This window comes from Xiphophorus couchianus, chromosome 9 (genome assembly GCF_001444195.1).
Source record: "Xiphophorus couchianus chromosome 9, X_couchianus-1.0, whole genome shotgun sequence".
Taxonomy (NCBI): Eukaryota; Metazoa; Chordata; class Actinopteri; order Cyprinodontiformes; family Poeciliidae; genus Xiphophorus; species Xiphophorus couchianus.
In genome coordinates, this window is record NC_040236.1 from 25,364,139 (window position 1) to 25,381,350 (window position 17,212).

At 40.4% G+C, this 17,212-nt stretch overlaps 2 protein-coding genes across 4 annotated transcripts; one reads left to right on the top strand and one right to left on the bottom strand.

Moving 5' to 3' along the window:
- The first annotated feature begins 365 nt into the window (after nt 1-365).
- c9h19orf44 (chromosome 9 C19orf44 homolog) lies at nt 366-9,859 on the top strand. Of its 2 annotated transcripts, XM_028028725.1 has the most exons (11): nt 366-797; nt 1,705-1,866; nt 1,992-2,113; nt 2,190-2,685; nt 4,070-4,397; nt 4,520-4,531; nt 6,228-6,289; nt 6,393-6,801; nt 6,894-6,983; nt 8,538-8,704; nt 9,691-9,859. In XM_028028725.1, the coding sequence occupies exons 1-11, from the start codon at nt 681-683 to the stop codon at nt 9,736-9,738; spliced, it is 2,013 nt and encodes a 670-aa protein (XP_027884526.1). In that variant the 5' UTR covers nt 366-680; the 3' UTR covers nt 9,739-9,859. The 2 variants fall into 2 exon arrangements, with proteins under 2 accessions (XP_027884526.1, XP_027884527.1); XM_028028726.1 differs by lacking the exon at nt 4,520-4,531.
- Nucleotides 9,860-9,917: 58 nt separating this feature from the next.
- On the bottom strand, nt 9,918-16,599 carry akr1a1b (aldo-keto reductase family 1, member A1b (aldehyde reductase)). Of its 2 annotated transcripts, none has more exons than XM_028028730.1 (9): nt 16,437-16,599; nt 15,348-15,443; nt 14,431-14,550; nt 14,031-14,182; nt 12,966-13,161; nt 12,691-12,890; nt 10,496-10,568; nt 10,316-10,402; nt 9,918-10,185 (listed from the first exon to the last, which is right to left on the bottom strand). In XM_028028730.1, exons 2-9 carry the CDS (start codon nt 15,426-15,428, stop codon nt 10,120-10,122), a joined length of 975 nt encoding a protein of 324 aa, XP_027884531.1. In that variant the 5' UTR covers nt 15,429-15,443; nt 16,437-16,599; the 3' UTR covers nt 9,918-10,119. The 2 variants fall into 2 exon arrangements, with proteins under 2 accessions (XP_027884531.1, XP_027884530.1); XM_028028729.1 differs by lacking the exon at nt 16,437-16,599 and adding an exon at nt 16,301-16,430.
- Nucleotides 16,600-17,212: the final 613 nt, after the last annotated feature.

The following is a 17,212-nucleotide window of genomic DNA, read 5'->3' on the forward strand; positions in this document are numbered from 1 at the left end:
TATCAAAACTTAGAATTGCCTCCAGCAAACAACTGTTTCTCATTAGCTGAGGGTTCAGACCCTCTGTATGAAGCAAAGCGCAGAACAAGGGGTGGTTTTAAACCAGGCTAACATTGTCATGACCGGATTGCAGAAGTGGACAGGATTTCCCTTGATGAACATGGGAGGACTGTAAAGATCCAAAGCAAGGCCTCTTTTTATGTTGAACATTCAATCTCAACATTATGGCTTTGAATCTCATAATTTTCATTTTGAAGGTTGAAATGATCATCCTAAAAGGAGATGCATGAAAGACTAGCTGATTCATGCATTAACACGTTCCAACTGTAGGTGGCGATACGAATCTGATTTCGTCCTAAGTTCGATATCAAGAAGAAGAACAGAAGCTCTTCCATGGAAACAAGGGACGCCAGTCTGCTGGTATGAGAGAGTGAATAGTTAAAACACGATGAAACCGGATATATTGTGTTATTCTGTAGATGATGAATTGTTCAGAGGTTAGAAGATTTCCGAATGAATCCAAAGAAAGCGCAATATGCAGCTAAAACTAGCTGCTATCGGTTTATTTCCAAGCTAGCGTAAAATGTTTCTCCTGTGTGGTAAAAACCAAAGGAGAGGAAAATGTAAGGGGGGAAAACGACTGACTACGTAACGGACAGCTCATGAGAACCAGCTGAAACATGTGGAAGGTAAGCGGTCGGAGTTCGGCTCTGAACCGGGCTGAGGCGCTGCTGTCAGCCAAGAGGAGCAGCGCAGGAGACGGAGGCTCCACACAGGACTCACCCACCAAAACACAGGTGGGCACTCACAGTCCGGAACGTCTTGAAAATGTGTTTTCATCGAAATCATGGCGCGTAGAAAAGAATATAGATTTTCATATTAGAAAGATATGGATTGTGAATTATGCAGTCACACTAATAATTATTTGCAAACATATCCTTTGTATAATCCATGAATATTTTTTTGCTTCTGTCTGAATATCATCATGACTACTTCACTTTAGACAAATCCAAGGGAACTTAAGAAACAATACCACACGAAAAAAAGTATTAGGTCTCAAGGTCTTTTATTCCTATCTGTAGATTGTTCTGTGTGGAAGGTATCAGCAGGAGCTGAAGGTTGAACCACTAGTGGGATCAGGTCCTCACATCAATGTAATGATGATGTAAGAATCATCAGTACATTGAAGTGAGGTGTTTAAATTTACTTTCCAAACTGAAGACTTTGGTGACATGCTGTCACCTATAACAGAAAAAAAGTTGCTGTTCACTTTTATGAAAGAAAAAAAGAAAGAGAAATGTGACTAAATATGCCAACAAAGTTGGGAACAGTGCTCATCTGGGTTACTGTTAGAAAATGGTGAGTTTTTATGACATGGAAAATAATAAAACCAGTACAGTCAGAGTTCTTGTTCAACCCTACTATTGTTAGCAGCAGAACTGCTTGGAATCAGCTGATGCCATTTTCAACTGACTGAACTTTTTTAAATGGGCAGAAACTGGAAGCTAGTGCTATTAATTGAAGGTCATCTTGTCAATCCACTGATCTAGCTGGTCATGCTAACTGTAAAATGTTAATATTTTATTTATGATAGTAAAAATGAAACAGAAATGTAAATATTTCATTCTACCGCTGTGTTGTAAAAGTACTTTTTATCAGAGATTAGTACACAAACGAATTTGTTGCATCTCTCCTTGTGTTTAGGGAGCCTCCTTCAGAACTGGACCTGTTCCTCCAAACAGCCACAACTTGTTCTCTGACCTGAGTGACCTCGCCTCAGAGACCTCTGCTTCTGAACAGGGTGCTGCATCTGCCACACTTGCTAATACACAAGAAAACCTTGAGAGAAAGGGAGATTCAACCCAGGTAAGTTATAGTGATGTCATCATTAAATACGGTTGAATGTCATGGGAAATATAAAGAGATATTTTTGGTTCCCCTTGAGAAGATGTGTATAAATTTACCTCTTAGATTTGATTCTTTTGCTTTAGGATCTCAGGCCTCAGAGTTCACTGGGAGAAGGGAGCAGGTTCCTAAAGAAGGCTCCAAAACCAGCTAACAGCAGCCACTCGCCGGTCAGCAGGAACCGAGCACAGGCTGTGGTACAACCAAGGTGAACTCCTGTTACTATACAAGAAGTGGGTCTAAATAGATTGTCAATTGATCTATTTTGGGGTTTCTTTGGTTAGATGTGTGTCATCCTCCCAGCATGGCTCTCAGGCTCCAGCCTTGCGTAGGCTAGCTGAAATTGAGAGTCGTGTCCGGAGCCGCAAGCAGGAGCTAGAACAGGCTAAGAAGGCCTCAGCAGCTGTCCTCAGTCAAGCCTCGGATGTGGAAATGTTGCCAGCTGCAGCCGTCCAGATCAGGGAGGCCTCTGCGGCCCTGTCAGCGCAGTTCGACACTGACCAGAGCCAGAGGGAGGACTGTTTCCTCAAAAAGAAAAACCAGAGCATCTCTGCTCCCGCCGAGGCAGCAAAACATGCTGCTGCTGGCGTCGGGTTCAGATCACAAGCCGGGAATGCTGTTGAACATTCTGGAGGGTTGGAGAGGAAGCCAAGGAGACCAATGAGCGGTGTGAGTCTGGAAAGTGATGAAGAAGACATGAGGAAACTGCTTGGAGACTCAGTAGAATCGATCAGCATGTCCGGACCCGGGAGATCTTCATCTGTGAAAAGACCACACAGGGTAGGTTTGCTTTCACTCTGTCTAATTTAATCTCTTTGAGGTAGTTCAACTATAAAACCCTCTGGAAAAAATTTGTCTTCATTTGTTTATGGTCAAACAAGAAATTCCACTTTAAATATGTGATTGTCTGCACAGGTCAGTGTTAGCCCCGCCCACAGCCCCGGCTCTTGACTTTATTGGACGATTTGACGGACAATATTATTTAGTGGTGATTCTGCATTTTTTCATGCAACAGGAATCATGAAATATTTAATTTTATATTTAATAAATTACCTACATTGGCTATTATAAGTTTTCATTTTAATGATTTAGTGACATATTTAATAAATTACATGTTTATTAAATGATTTAGCCATTTTTGAAAACAAATTTGTTTATTTCTTGGTAGATTTAAATAATCATTTAAGGATGTACTGTATTTATTTGATCATTTTGTCCCCCTTGGCCCTCCATATGGCTGCTCTCTTGTGGAAAAAAAAATTATGATCATTTTGGTCAATATTAGAAATATTCTAAACAATTGCTTACTGAAAAGATTGGTGTGTTTCACTTAAAAAACAGCAAATTGCATTAAGCATTACATGTTCTCTGAGACGTTCTTGTTTAATGTAGTATTAATTCAAATGTAGATTTTTATGTAAATATTAAACAGATCCTCTTCCCACTACTCGGTCTTGGTGTGGAACATGCCAAACTAATAATAATAATGGAAAGATACTTGTTTATTTGCTTTTGTGATCATTTGGATCAAAATGTAACAATTTATTTGATTAATTAAGCTCTATTATTTAGCTATTTCCAAAGACTTTGAAGTCAGCTATTCTTCAACAAATTTTTTTTTAGATATATATATATACAAAGGAAAACTTTTCCGGGAGTGAATGACTCAATGGGTTTACCACAGGGTCAGTCTGTGAAATGATAAAAGTCTGATGCTGAGCACAGCAGCAAACTTCCATGGGAACAGGATAAAACAGACGGATGGGATTGCTGAATAAGCCGGCCGGGGTCTGGACCCCAACCTTACTGAATCAGTGGAGGGGGACCTGGAGACGCCGCCGCCTGAACGGGGGGCCACTGACCTCAGTTACCTGAAGCATCAACAGAAAGAGAAAGAGAACTGTTGTGGACGTCCTCCACAGTAATGTCGCAGACTCATACAGTCACAACAGACAGTGAAAATTACACATTTATGGAGATAGGTGGGGGTTTTTTTTAGATGGTAAAATGTTAAAACTAGTGATTTTTAAACCGAAAATATTGGATTTTAAATTTTTTTTACCTGGATTGTTTCACTGAATCCATCAGGGGATTTTCGTGAAGCTGTACTGCTCTGAAAACCTGAGCGGATTTAAAAGCCTGGCTGTTCTTTCCTCTCATGCAGACACTCAGCAGTGCCGGTGAGGAGGGTGAAAGGCCAACTGCTGCCCACCCTTCACCGCCCTCTCCTACCTGTCACAGCTCTCCGTTCCGATTCACCGGTCAGGCCCGGGCCCAGTTCAGTCCCTCAGCGCTGTCCCCGTCGCCCTCTTCACCCCGTCGCCCCTCCACCACCCCAGAGAAGCAGGGCTCCTCTCAGAAGGCAGAGGATCCGGAGCACAGTCAATCATCCTCGTCAAGCCGTGCGGAAGTCCTTTCTCTGGAGGAGCTGTTCCCTGTGGGGCCGGGATCTGAGCATCCACACAGTCACATGAGTTCAGCTTCTTTAGAAGGTGAGAGGGGCCCATCAGGGGAGGAGAACAGCTTTACCCCTTAGTTTGACTGAAAGCAGAGAAGATCAGAGATCAGTAGGCTTTAACATTATTCTTGTCCCTCTTCCTCTCATGCACCCTAGAAGGCCCAGGAGGTACGTCCATTTTTCCTCTGCAGAACAAACACGCTGTGCCTGGTGGATTATTAGTGTTTTGGGGAAGTTTTGTTCTAGAACAGCTGGATTTGTTCTCAAAATTAAACAAACCCTATTAATTATTTAGACTTCTGAGCTCAAGTGATTGGACTGGATTTTATTTAGGAGTATCAGAGTAAAAGGGTTCCGACAGACTGGTGACCTGTCCAGGATGTATCTCGCCTCTCGCCCGGAACGTTCGCTGGAGATAGGCACCGCACCCCTCCAGACCCCACTAGGGACAAGGGTGTACAGAAAATGGATGAATGGAGAGTAAAATGGGACTGAATTAAGTCTATACAAAATATCATGATTATATTGTTTTCACAGTGAGAGTGTGTAACATTTTATTTTTGAAAAGGATTGTTTAGGATGCAACAATTGTTGGCCAAAATACCATTTGTGATCAATAGAATTATTTAATCAGTTTGACAATGCTGAGAAATTCAAGTTATATAAATAAACAATAAAAAGTTAACTCTTCAAGAAGGTCAGGCAAGTTTAATAATGCAGCACATTTCAGCAACAAGGCAGTTCAAGATAAAAACGACAAATAAGACATAAGTTGAAAAACAGATGTTATGATGTTCCAGTTATCCTAATCAGGTGAGTTTTCAGCTCTGATTTGAAGGAACTCAGTTTTTTTTCCTGTTTTTCAGTTTTCTGGAAGCTTGTTCCAGATTTGTGGAGCATAGATGCTCAATGCTGTTTCTCCATGTTTGGTTCTGGTCCTGGGAATGCAGACCAGACCACAATACATGCTTAATGTATTGTGGTGCTAAGCCGTTCAGTGATTTATAAAATAACATGTTTTTAAAGTCCATTCTCTGAGCTATAGGAACTGTAGAACTAGGTGATGTGCTCTATCTTCCTGGTGTTGGTCAGAACTCCAGCAGCAGTGTTCTGGATCAGATGCAGCTGGAGGATTGATTTTTTTAGGCCAACCTGTGAAGACACTGTTGCAATAATCAATGAGACTAAAGATAAACTCATGGATGAGTTTCTCTAGATTTTGCTGAGTCATTAGTCCTTTAATCCTGGAAATGTTCTTCAGGTTTAAAGAAGAACAGACAAAGCTTCAGCTTCTTTATAACTGCCCTTATGTATCTTTGAAGTTTCAGGTCAGAGTTCATCACTACACCCAGATTTCACTCTAATCATTAGTTTCCACCTGTAATAGCTGAAGCTGTGTGCATCGTTCCTCTTTAAGTCCAAAGATAATAACTTCAGTTTTGTTTCTGTTCAGCTGAAGAACATGGCAGTAATACCAGTACTGTGGTTGAACTGTCCTCAGATCAGATCACTGAATGTTGGGAACAGAGAATAGAAAGTAAAATGTGGACTTATGGTATCCAATACAAGCATAGCTGTCTATGCTATTCTTCCAGTAGCATAGACTGAATTCAGATCCCACAACATAGATTTCAGATTTTTGTCTATCACATAACATCCCTCTAGAGATACATTAAAGTTGGTGGTTGGGACATGACAAAATGTGAAAGGTTTAAGGGGTGTGAATACTTTTGCAAGAAATTAAGCTCTCAAAACAGAGCTGCTGAAACTGCAAAGATGCTACATCCATCTGAGACATCAGTATGCGTCAACATCTGTGGCCTCATTTATTAAGAGAAAAATATTTTCTGTTCCTTTTCTGCAGAGATCAGGGTCAATGTGATGACTCTCGATGAGCTGACACCCTCTGAAACGCCAGGAAAACAGGTGGGAACAAAACGTGATGGAAAATAAGCGTAATAATGTCAACTTAATGAAATCAAATTACCAAAAGACTCATTTTACTGATTTGGTCTTGGTGCCAATGCAGAATCAAAACAAAATGGCCGACGCTGTCCCTGGATCCCAAAGTAGACGCCGGCTGTCACCATGGGAGGGGGAGGAGGAAGAGACGGCAGTGGACTATCACAGCGACTTTGACACTGATTCTAGCGCCAGGCAGATTTCAGAGTACCTTGGAGAAGGTGATGATGAGGAAGCAGAGGTCAGATCAGAGGTCAGATCAAAGGTCACACAGGCGGTTTCCAGGACAGTTGAGTCTCTCAGGAAGACAGAAGATGATTATTCCAGTACTTTCTCCAGTGTGAGATCAGAATCGTTCAGCAGAAGCAGACAGAGCTTCTCTCAGCATTCAGGAAGGCATGTTTCAGTCAGGAGAAGTTTCAAAGACGCAGCAGCACAGACGTGGCCTGATCCACCAGGTTACTCCTGGTCAGCAGGTCAGTCTGCGTTCTCATTGATATTTGTCAGACTTGAGTTCTGATCATGTTCATGAAGCTTTGTCTAACTCTGGGCTCTCGTTGTTCTGTAGGTACGGCTCCCCTGGACCCCATGGTTGGTAGGATCTACATGGGGCCCACACATGTGGCCCCCCATGCCTTCAGTGCAGACAGGTTAGAAGGTACGTCCACTGGCCCCGGGCCAGATTGAGATGCACAACCTCACCTTAGGTGCTGAATTAAAGGGAGCTTATGGTTGTTGGGTGGGGGCGGGGATCACAAACCACAGAGATTTCTCTTCCTGTGAGGTTCAACTAGATCTTTTGAAATCATCACTAACACAGAGAATATCGGTTTTGAAAAAGATGGGGGGAAATCTAGTTCATCTCTGCTGGCTGATTGTCTTTCTGAAGATAAAGATGTGCTGCATCGCCATCTATGGGTGGAATTCTGCGTTTGCAGGTTGCTTCATAAGGGACTGCTTTTAGTTATTGCAGCATCCAGCTTTCAGATTCCCGCTCTTCTTGTTTCATATATAAATATAGAATGCTCTTATATTTTATTCATGTACTTTGTTGTAGCTCTATCTACTTTATTATGCGATCCACTGTGGCGCTATGCAGACTAAGAATAGGTCATATTTAAGGTAAAAACCTAAAATACATATTATTCATGTATGATCTTCTCACATTTTGGCCGCTATTATTTCCATTTTTGAAAAAAGAAAAAAAAAATTCATAAGTTGTGGTCAAAGTTGCATTTTTTTAAGCTTTTTTTTTTTTTTTACATAACATCTTAAAAAAGGTGAAATTGCTACACATAACCTTCCCCAAAAAAGACAGGATTTTAATATACTTAATATGTAAAGTGCCAATAATATTTTTAAGTACCATCTTGAAGTAGAACCCTAAATCCCAATAAAATCATATTCTGATGAGTTCTCATAGTGCAAAAGAAGAATTCCAAATTGTTAACTCCTTTCACATGAATTGTTTACACAGTAAAAGCAAATCCCACATAACATCTTAATATGCTTTTTACAGCAGCCAAACAGCCAAAAACGTTAACATTTAGCATCAACCAAGCTTCAAGTATCTTGTAGATTTGGCTTTCAAGGCCTGTAGTAAAACAGGAAGTTAAATTAGAATGGGGCAACGGCGATTGGTTAAAATTCAGCCGAGTTGCAGTAATTGGTCAGATTTGCAGAAAACTTCCAATGACTCGTGAAAATTCTAAGTCTGTGCAAAATTTACAAATGAGTGAATTTGCATTAATAGTTGTGATCTCAACATCCTGGAGGGACTGATATATCACTATATATGTACTATACAAGCACTATAATCATCAGGGCTTTTGCTATAAAGCCAGTCATAATATTGAACTAGGGGTGCACCGTTTTCTGGCTGATCACAGATCTGACCTGCAGATTCCAATTTTGGCTTATACAGTTTTTTTATGTGAAAAATTAGAGTGAAAGTTGGCAACAGTAGGGTGATTATTAACCACGCACGTGCAGATGTGACCCGGTGGGCAGCTCCGTCAGTCAGCCCTCTCTCTGGGCAGAGCAGAACGGGACGGTGGCTGATTTTCAGTCCTGTGAAGGTAGGTAACACCAGTGAATCATTGGTTTCACAAAACTAAGGAAAATCAGGTCGGATTTATCGGTGCACCCCTATATGGAACGTCATGAGTTCTGCCGAAGCCGTACTGACCAGATTTCTTTTTCACTCCATCAGCTGTGAGCATGTTGGACCCAGCTGGATTTGCTCTGAATGAAATGCTGAAGCAGCAGCTGGCCATGACCAAGCAGTTCATGGAGCGCAGTGAACACCTCCATGCCTGCTTGATGCAAAGCCTGGAGCCCCCCAACTACAGATACACCACGCTGGAGGAAACCATGCGGGTCAGCCTTACACACTTGTTTCTTTAAAGAATTTGAATTAACATGGGTTACAACAATGTTCAATTTATCTTTGGGGTCAATAAAGCATTTTTGAATTTAAGATATTTATTTGCAATTTATGTCTTGTCTTCAAATAATTTTTACTATGTTAAGACAAAAGAGCTTTTTCAAATGTGGTTTTGATTCCATCATATCTCCTGATGTTTTAGAAGTTGTTGTTTCAGGTTAGTTTCAAAGTTACTTAGAAAGTTTGAGTCTAAAACTGATTATGAGCAGAATTCAGTGGGATGTCTAGAACTGCACCTGTATAGGAGTATAAATGCTGCAGATCTATGGTCTAGCTAGCATATCTACCATTCTATTTTCTTGATATATTCATGCCTCTGCATTATGACATGTTTGTTTAAAGCTGCAGTATGTAACTGTTATAGAAAATGTTTACATATTTGTTAAAACTGTTGCCATGTCATGAGTTTATACCACAGATAATCTGTGAAAAGATTGATCTCCTCCGCCTGCTCCGAGCTTCTACTGCTGTCTGAAGAAATGCACCACTCCCCGACCAAACACAACCAATCAGGGCCAGTAGGGACTTAGTGCTTCCAATCATGCTCATGTGTTTGCTGCTAAATGTGCTAAGGGTAGAAAACAGTTTTTCCATCATTGGTGGCCATGCTAATTAGCCTAGCATTCACAGTAGGCTATGCTAGCTGCAGCGTAGCAGAAAGCAAGGGGTGGGGTGATTGACAGTACCAAGACCCGCCTCCTAGATTTGATTGGGTGTTTCTAGTTAGCACTGGGAGCAAAGAGCTTGATTTTTTTTTTCCAGTTTATTTCTCATACCGTACTGACAGTTTCAACAAATATGTAAAAAATATAATTTTTTAAGTTACATACTTAAAAGCTTTAGGACTGTAATTCTTAGTTAAACTTCAGAGTTTGTGAATTTTCAAAGCAGATTGATGATTAAACTTTGTTTTTCACAGAGCATCTGCAGGCGCAGACGTCCCAAACCTCACAGGGAGAAAACATAGAGGAGGTTCTACAGGAAATGGAGGCTGAGCCAGCTGACCACTTTCTACACATTCACTAAAACATTTTAACAATGGATTGTTATAGCAAAGACAAAAAAAATAAACAAACGGTCAGAGTTAATAAAGTACTGTTTTGCTTCATGATTTTCCATGGTCCGCTGTGGAAACAACCCTCCAGACAACGTAACAAAATGTTTATTTAAAAAAAAGAACAGGTGTGCATTCAGTTACAGTAATTCCTTTACAGTCTCAGACTGTCATCATGATGCATTTAAACGACAAGTGCAGAATCTAACAGAGTGAAGATGGATGGCACAACTACACTGGTGAGCGATGTGAGGTTAAAGTTGAAGGCACAAATTGAGGCTATAGTGTTGGTCATCAGTAGGGGTCGTTGAAGGGGTAGTGAGGATGTCCTGCATCCCTGGGAACTCGCTTCCCCTCCACCTGAAACAGTTAAAGCCAAAGTCTGTGCGCTTCTCTTGCCTGGGCGGATATTTTTTGACATCTAGGTCATGTTTTTGCTTCAAACGGCTGCAGAGGAACTGCAAATCATGTTGACATGCTGCCTACTCACCTCTATCATTGGTACGATGTAGCGCCAGCCTCTGTTTAGTGCTGTGATGCTTTTCATTTCTTCTGCTTCAAGGGTAAAATCAAACACCTGATGGAAAAAAATTTATTCAGCAAATAAAAACACCTGAGCTCACCGAACATGTTATCATGTGGAAGAAAACTGGTGTGACAGACAGGTTACCTGGATGTTCTCCTTGATGCGCGACTCTGTCACACTCTTAGGAATTGTTACTACACCTCGTTGTGTCTGCCATCTGAAAGGACCAGAGTTGAACAGACTTGGAGAAACCGTGTTTATGGCTACATAAATACAGATATGGGAGAAAAATTGGCATGTGGCCCAATATCCTTAACCACAAAAGAAAAAAAAGTTACATTTATATTTAAAGATCCAATTCAAATCCATGCTTGCATGGTAGGAAAGAGGCTATATCTATTATATCTTCATGAATTACAGATTTTTTTTTTTTTAAAGGGGCAGTATGTATTTTCCAGGCTCATGGTGCCATTTCATAGCACTATCAAGTAACTATGTTAACTTCAGTTGTTATAAAAATGCTATATAGATCAAATATGACTTAAAAGATATTTTACTTTCTAATTTAACATGTTGAAATTGGGCCTCTGTCTCTTTAAAAACTCCTTCTCTGAAACTCTGCCTTCAGAAAGTCATCACAACATGGCTCCTCCATTAACCCTTTAACAATGTTTTTACCAGCACTGATAAGTAGCTCCTGTAATAATTTCATCAGATGAGCTGCTGGCTAGTCTGAAGAGCTGAGTGAGAGAGCTGCTCTGTGAGGCGGAAGCTCAGAGGAGGAGGATTTCTCAAACATGAATGACAGAATCAGAGCAACACTGCATGTATGTTTATTGTGAGGAAATAATTTAGAACATGATGTAAAGCTCAAAATTGTTTATTTTACATAACACTGCCTCTTTAAAGTCCAATTTTCATTTCTCTTCTCCTATTGTTGCCAACTGACACTAAATTTTATTTAATCATAGAATGTTACTTCTACATTTTGGCTCAGGAGATGTAACGCTTCTCTATGGGGCTGAAAAGTTTCCAGCTAAAGACTCGTTGCAAGATGTGCATTACTGGAACCCACCAACCAGTGACATGTTTCATTACTGGGATTTTTCCATACTCTAGTCATTGCTGCTTCCTCTTGTTTGTCCTTTTACTTCCACTAAATCAGTGGGTTTTCTGACTCACTGACTTTTTTCCAGGGTTAGCTCATGGTGCTTTCTTTTTTCTTTGACAACCAACTAAATTTGCAATAGTTTTAAAAGCTGCAGCATATTCTTGTTTTAAAAATTTAGTTGTCAGTTTATATGGTCACTGTCAAGACAGTTTTAAGTCTGTAGACAAAAAAACATATATAGTTTCATATTGGAATGAGTGGTGGCATCCTGTGTCACTGTTGAAAGAAATACAGCTAAATAGCAGGAATTGGCACCAGAAAAGTAGTAACAGAGCAACAAATGCTTTTTTTAAACTTATTTGTGCGTGACCAACAGAAAACCTGCAGCATTTGTTAATACTCCAATGTAAAGAAATACTGTCACTATTTTTCATAAGTCATCACCCAAATACTGCAGATGTCTCTTGCTCCTATTCATTTTTTTTTATTATGCCACGTTTTCCTTCCACTAGACTTTCCAATCTTATGCTTGGATACAACCCTCTGAAGACCTTGCTTGTTGCCTGGGCCAGATACGGGTGTTACAGTGTCAACAACTGTCATCTGGACAACTCTCTCTATAATATGTAACATAACATTTCAATGCTAAAATCTCTATTGATTTTATGTAATATAGTAATTTAACAAAAAGCTGAATTTAGAATTTATATTAGCCATAATTACATAAATTGACTTAAAATATTTCTCCTATGAGCAACAAAACAGGAGGAGGAGAATAAAATAAATATAGAGTAGTTAATATTTCAAAACATGTATTGTTACTAGGCCTGCCTCAGTAACAATAAATCAATTAATCCATGATATATTTAAACAAACTCAATAATTTCCTTTTGCATATTTTATCGTTTTTCTCTTTCTACCAAAAACTGGATGATAAAAGACTTCAGTCTGGTCATTTGGTCTGAGCCTTTATTATTTTATTACTTGGAAATGGTGTCGAAACCACAACATTATTGTTTATTGCAATAACTTCTCGGGCAATTTATTGTGCAGCAACAGTTGTTATGGTGACAGTGCTCCTTGAAGAGTGCTACTGTAAAGTCCATCTAACATACAGTAAGCACCAGCGTATTACTACACAATATGTGACACAGTTTGATACAGGAGGACAAAGTCAGCACTACATGCATGTGGTGTACCGTATATACACTGTTATCAGTAAAATCACCTGAGGATGATCTGAGCAGGAGACTTGTTGTACTTCTCTGCCAGTGACAGAACTGCAGGCTCCTGCAGCAGGACGGGTTCATCTGGATGTTTCCAGGCTCGGTCTGGAGACCCCAGGGGGCTGTAGGCGGTCACCACCAGACCCCGGTCCCGACAGTGTGCCAGCAGGTCTACCTGGGCCAGGTACGGGTGGCTCTCTACCTGCCAGACAGATGCACAGAAGCCCCCTCAGCTGGTTGTTCTCCATTCCTCAGCCTTTGAAGCAACATCATGTACCTGAAGAACAGTGGGCTTAATGCTGGCCACAGACAGGATGTCGTCAATCTGCCTGCTGTTGAAGTTGGACAGGCCGATGGATCGGACCAGGCCCTTCTCCACCAGCTTCTCCATGGCTGCCCAGGTCACCTTGTAGTCTGTGTCATCATACAGCAGGGAGCCATCCTCCTTCCTGGGGAACGGAGCGTCTCCTCGTCTGGCAAACGGAGTCGGGAGACAGGTGTGAGTGCTGCACACAGTTTGACTCCCAACCTTACAGTATCTCTGCCTGTTTCCTGTATGATCACTGAACAAAGGCACTAGTACAGTAAAACTGTTGGGGTGGGAGGGAAGTGATAATAGATATGCTAAGCTATTCATAGTTATTATCATCGACTGAAATTAAATCTGGCAAATCTACAACACCATGGCTGAAAATGAAAGTAATCTAGGTGTACCAACGGCCCAGTCAAAGTCCAGACTTCACCATTATTAAAAAGCATTGGTAGGTCCTTCAGGCTAGCAGAGCATAAATGTATCTCAGCACACCTCAATGAACAGGAGTAAAGCTGCGTTTCCATTACAAATGTGCATAACTTTGTCAATATTCCACCGATATAAAAAAAAAAACTGCAATTCGCAATTACTGCGAATTAAATAAGAAACGCAATTAAATTCACATGTGAATAAGTTTCCTCATGTGATAAGTCATTAAAAACATGTCGCATTATAATCTTCCAACTACTTCCTGTACTTCTTTGCAGTTTGTGCCAGTGACAATATTTAGTTGTTGGTCGAGTGTGATTCCATTCCAGTTTTACAAAATAAAGAAATTTTGATGACTTTTTATCAAAATCCAAAGTTTTTTGCGAAATAGGCGTGTTCCTATTAAGCAGATTTATTTTCAAAATGTCAAACTACAAAATTGTATGGTCAGAGGAAATGCAGCTAGTGATGAGGCTGATAAAGTTAGACAGAAAACAGCCACAGAGTTATTGTTCCTACAGGCGATTCTATAAGGCGCCGAGCCACAGTGAGGACAGTTTTCCCATCACTACGTTGATCTAAAAAAGCTGCTGAACTTACTGGAAGGCGTAAGGCCAGTGAATGAGGTACAGGTCCAGGTACTCCAGCTTCAGGTCCTTTAGTGTTTTCAGGAGAGAAGGCTCCACATCCTCTGGGTGATGGCGGTTGTTCCACAGCTTAGATGTGACAAAGACGTCCTCTCGTCTCAGAGACTGAAGAACGAGACAAGAGCTCTTAGGAAAAAAACACTTTAAATAACTTTGAATGTGTGACATAAAAGGAGGGGATGGGTAAAAAAAGAAGAAAAAAAAGTTTTACATGAATTATCATGTTAAGAAAACTGTAAACATAATATTTCAACATCCATGTAAGTGGAACATTTATGTGCTTGATAAAATACAAAAAGATAAAGAGTGCAACATCAGCTCAGGGCTCAGTCTGATGAGACGGGCTGCTTCACCTTGTCTGGGCCCAGAATCTCCTGCAGAGCTTCTCCAATCTCAACTTCATTCCCATAGATAGCTGCACAGTCAATGTGACGATAGCCAGCCTCCAAGGCCCACAGAACGGCTTGTTTCACCTGTCAGTTCAGATGAGCAGAGACCTGAGCAGTTATCAAAACTCATATGAAGGCCTGGAGAATGAAGAACTTCCTAAGAATGATAGAATTGTCTGTACCACTTTAAAACTCGCACACAAAAATGATAAAATCACAACAGTTGTTAAAATCACTGAGACTTTTGTCCAGTATGGGCAGTGAAATACATTCAAAACATTTTTAATTGGTAATGTAATGTGGATGAGCTAAATAGTTACATTCTGTAGATTTGTAGAAGTCAGTTCACAACAGTTACAATCCATATCCAGAAACGTAAATTCAAATCAATCCAATCAAAACAGACAGATTCACATTTAATTGCACATTTCAAAGAAGCCCAGAAAAATAACATCAAGTTGCTAGTTTGGCACTACAGTCAGGCCTGTGCAGTTGTCCTGGTAACCACTAAACCCAGACTCATCCATTGGATTGTCAGAAGGAGACAATTAATCGTACATTTCAACAACACTTCACTTCTCCAGAGTCCAGTGGTGGTTCTCTGACCACCATGTCATGGCCTAGTAGCTCATGACTGAAAATGCAACTCATTTCCACTTTGTCATAATAACTCCAACAGTTGACTGTGTAATATTTAGCAGCAATAAATCTGTGTCAACAGAAATCTTGTGCCATCTGTTGTGAATTCACTGAGCTCCTGAGTGAACTTCTATGCACTGGATTTTATCCATCTGGACCACCTGAATACAACGATGTATACATTTTTGAGAATATAGAGCATCTCTTAAAAGGGTGAATAACATAAAACATCCTATTTTTACCTTTCCAGGCTCACTCTTCCATGTGCCCAGTCCAATAAGGGGCATCTTCCGCCCAGTGTTGAGAACTGCAAAGTCATTCATGCCTCTCCAAAAAACCTTACACAGAAAAGAGAAGGTAGTTTACCTGGAGGTTCAAAGCTTTAAGAAATACACTAAACTAGCTTCAGACACGTCTGATCTTTTTTAACAAACATTTTCTACTCTGACTAGCATGGTTGAGGTCTATCCAAAGGGCAATGAGGATGCTATGATACAACATAATGGGTGAAAACTGACTTCATAGTTTTAAATATGCAGATGTTGACAGCGGAATAAATGCAGGAAAATTTTATCTTGAACTCACTGATACTACTTGGGTTAATTGTAACTACTTCAGTACCACGCTCCTAATGGAAAGCAAACATTTCAACTAACTAAAGTCTGCACACATAACAAACCGTGTCCAGAGAAGAATTTACCAAACAAAACTTTATTCATCAAAGACCTTCTGCCACAATTATTCATAAGTTAGACTCAAGTTTAAGAAAAAACTTGAAAACTTAGCCCAAAACGACGCAGGCCATAATATTTCACATCGGGTCCTTTGAATGTCACGTGACTTTCAGGATCTAGGAACCAGCTGTGCGCGTGACCAACGTGAATTTATCTTGTAGTAACACTAGCTGCTTCATCTGTTAGCTGCTGTAACCAAAGTACTCGCGCTGGATATTTTCAAGTCAACCCATAACCAAGTGCTAAAAATCATTCCTCATCGTCTTCTATTTATTATACAGTTCAAACTGTAAAACCAAGCCGCTGCTGCCTGCAGCTCATTTAATTAAGGCAGCTAGCCAGCAGAATGGTGCTCCAGATTGGAACTCCGTAAATGAGCAGGCATATTCCCCATTTTCTGTTCCGTATCACGGCGAAAAATTACACGCAGACCAGAAAAAGGCAGCATTTATCTAACTCACCCTTTTAGCGGCCTCACAGAAAAAACGAGGTAACGCTCGCTTTAGGATTTGACACCTGAATAAGAGCATGGCTGCTTTTCAGCAGTGAAATAAATGACAGCACAACCAACATGGCGCTCCGCGTCGCTTCACTCACCGAAGAGCTGTTCTAAAGGTTGCACCGCCACCTGCTACTTCAACAACAACTCCTTTTCTTGTAGCTTCTCCAGTGCAGAGCTGCCACTTTCTGTTCAAACTGTTCAAAAACACCACCCTGATTTTGCTGACGCTTCCTTTTCCCGGAAGAGTACATTCCTCGATTTCCGGCGTAAATACTATGCGTTAGCTCTTTTTTAAAATTAAAGTAAAAATGGCCAATTAAAGAGAAATGTTCACATTTTAAAATGCACTGACATCTTCAAAAGACTCAGCCATGTCAGTATATATTAAAGAAAAAATAATTCAAAATGTGAAAGTAGCATATGAAAACAGTAATCCAGCTGTTTTCACAGGGAGTGTATGTGGGAATTCAACCAGATGCTTCTAATGGGCTGTTTGCTGACTCTGGAACACACAGGTGTGTTGTTAACATAATACCAAGTTTTAAAGAAATCATAAAAGTGTTGAGATAAATAGTTATTGCTGGGAATTCAATACCAAAACATGAAGACTTGGATTTGGCCATTTCCAAACAGGCACTTGAAGTCCATCCAGTGGACATCCAGACATCCTAACAAATCTTTTGACTGCAAGGTCAGGAAACTAAAGAAAAAAAGGAAAACAACAAAACAACAAACTTCCTCTTAGAATGCTCGATAACAACAGTAACAGATCCAGGAGGAAAAGTCATTTATCCATCTACCCAAAAACTCTGCCAAGCTTGTTCTGGGGGATCCCCAGGTGTTCCAGAATAAGTTGAAGTATATTCTCTCC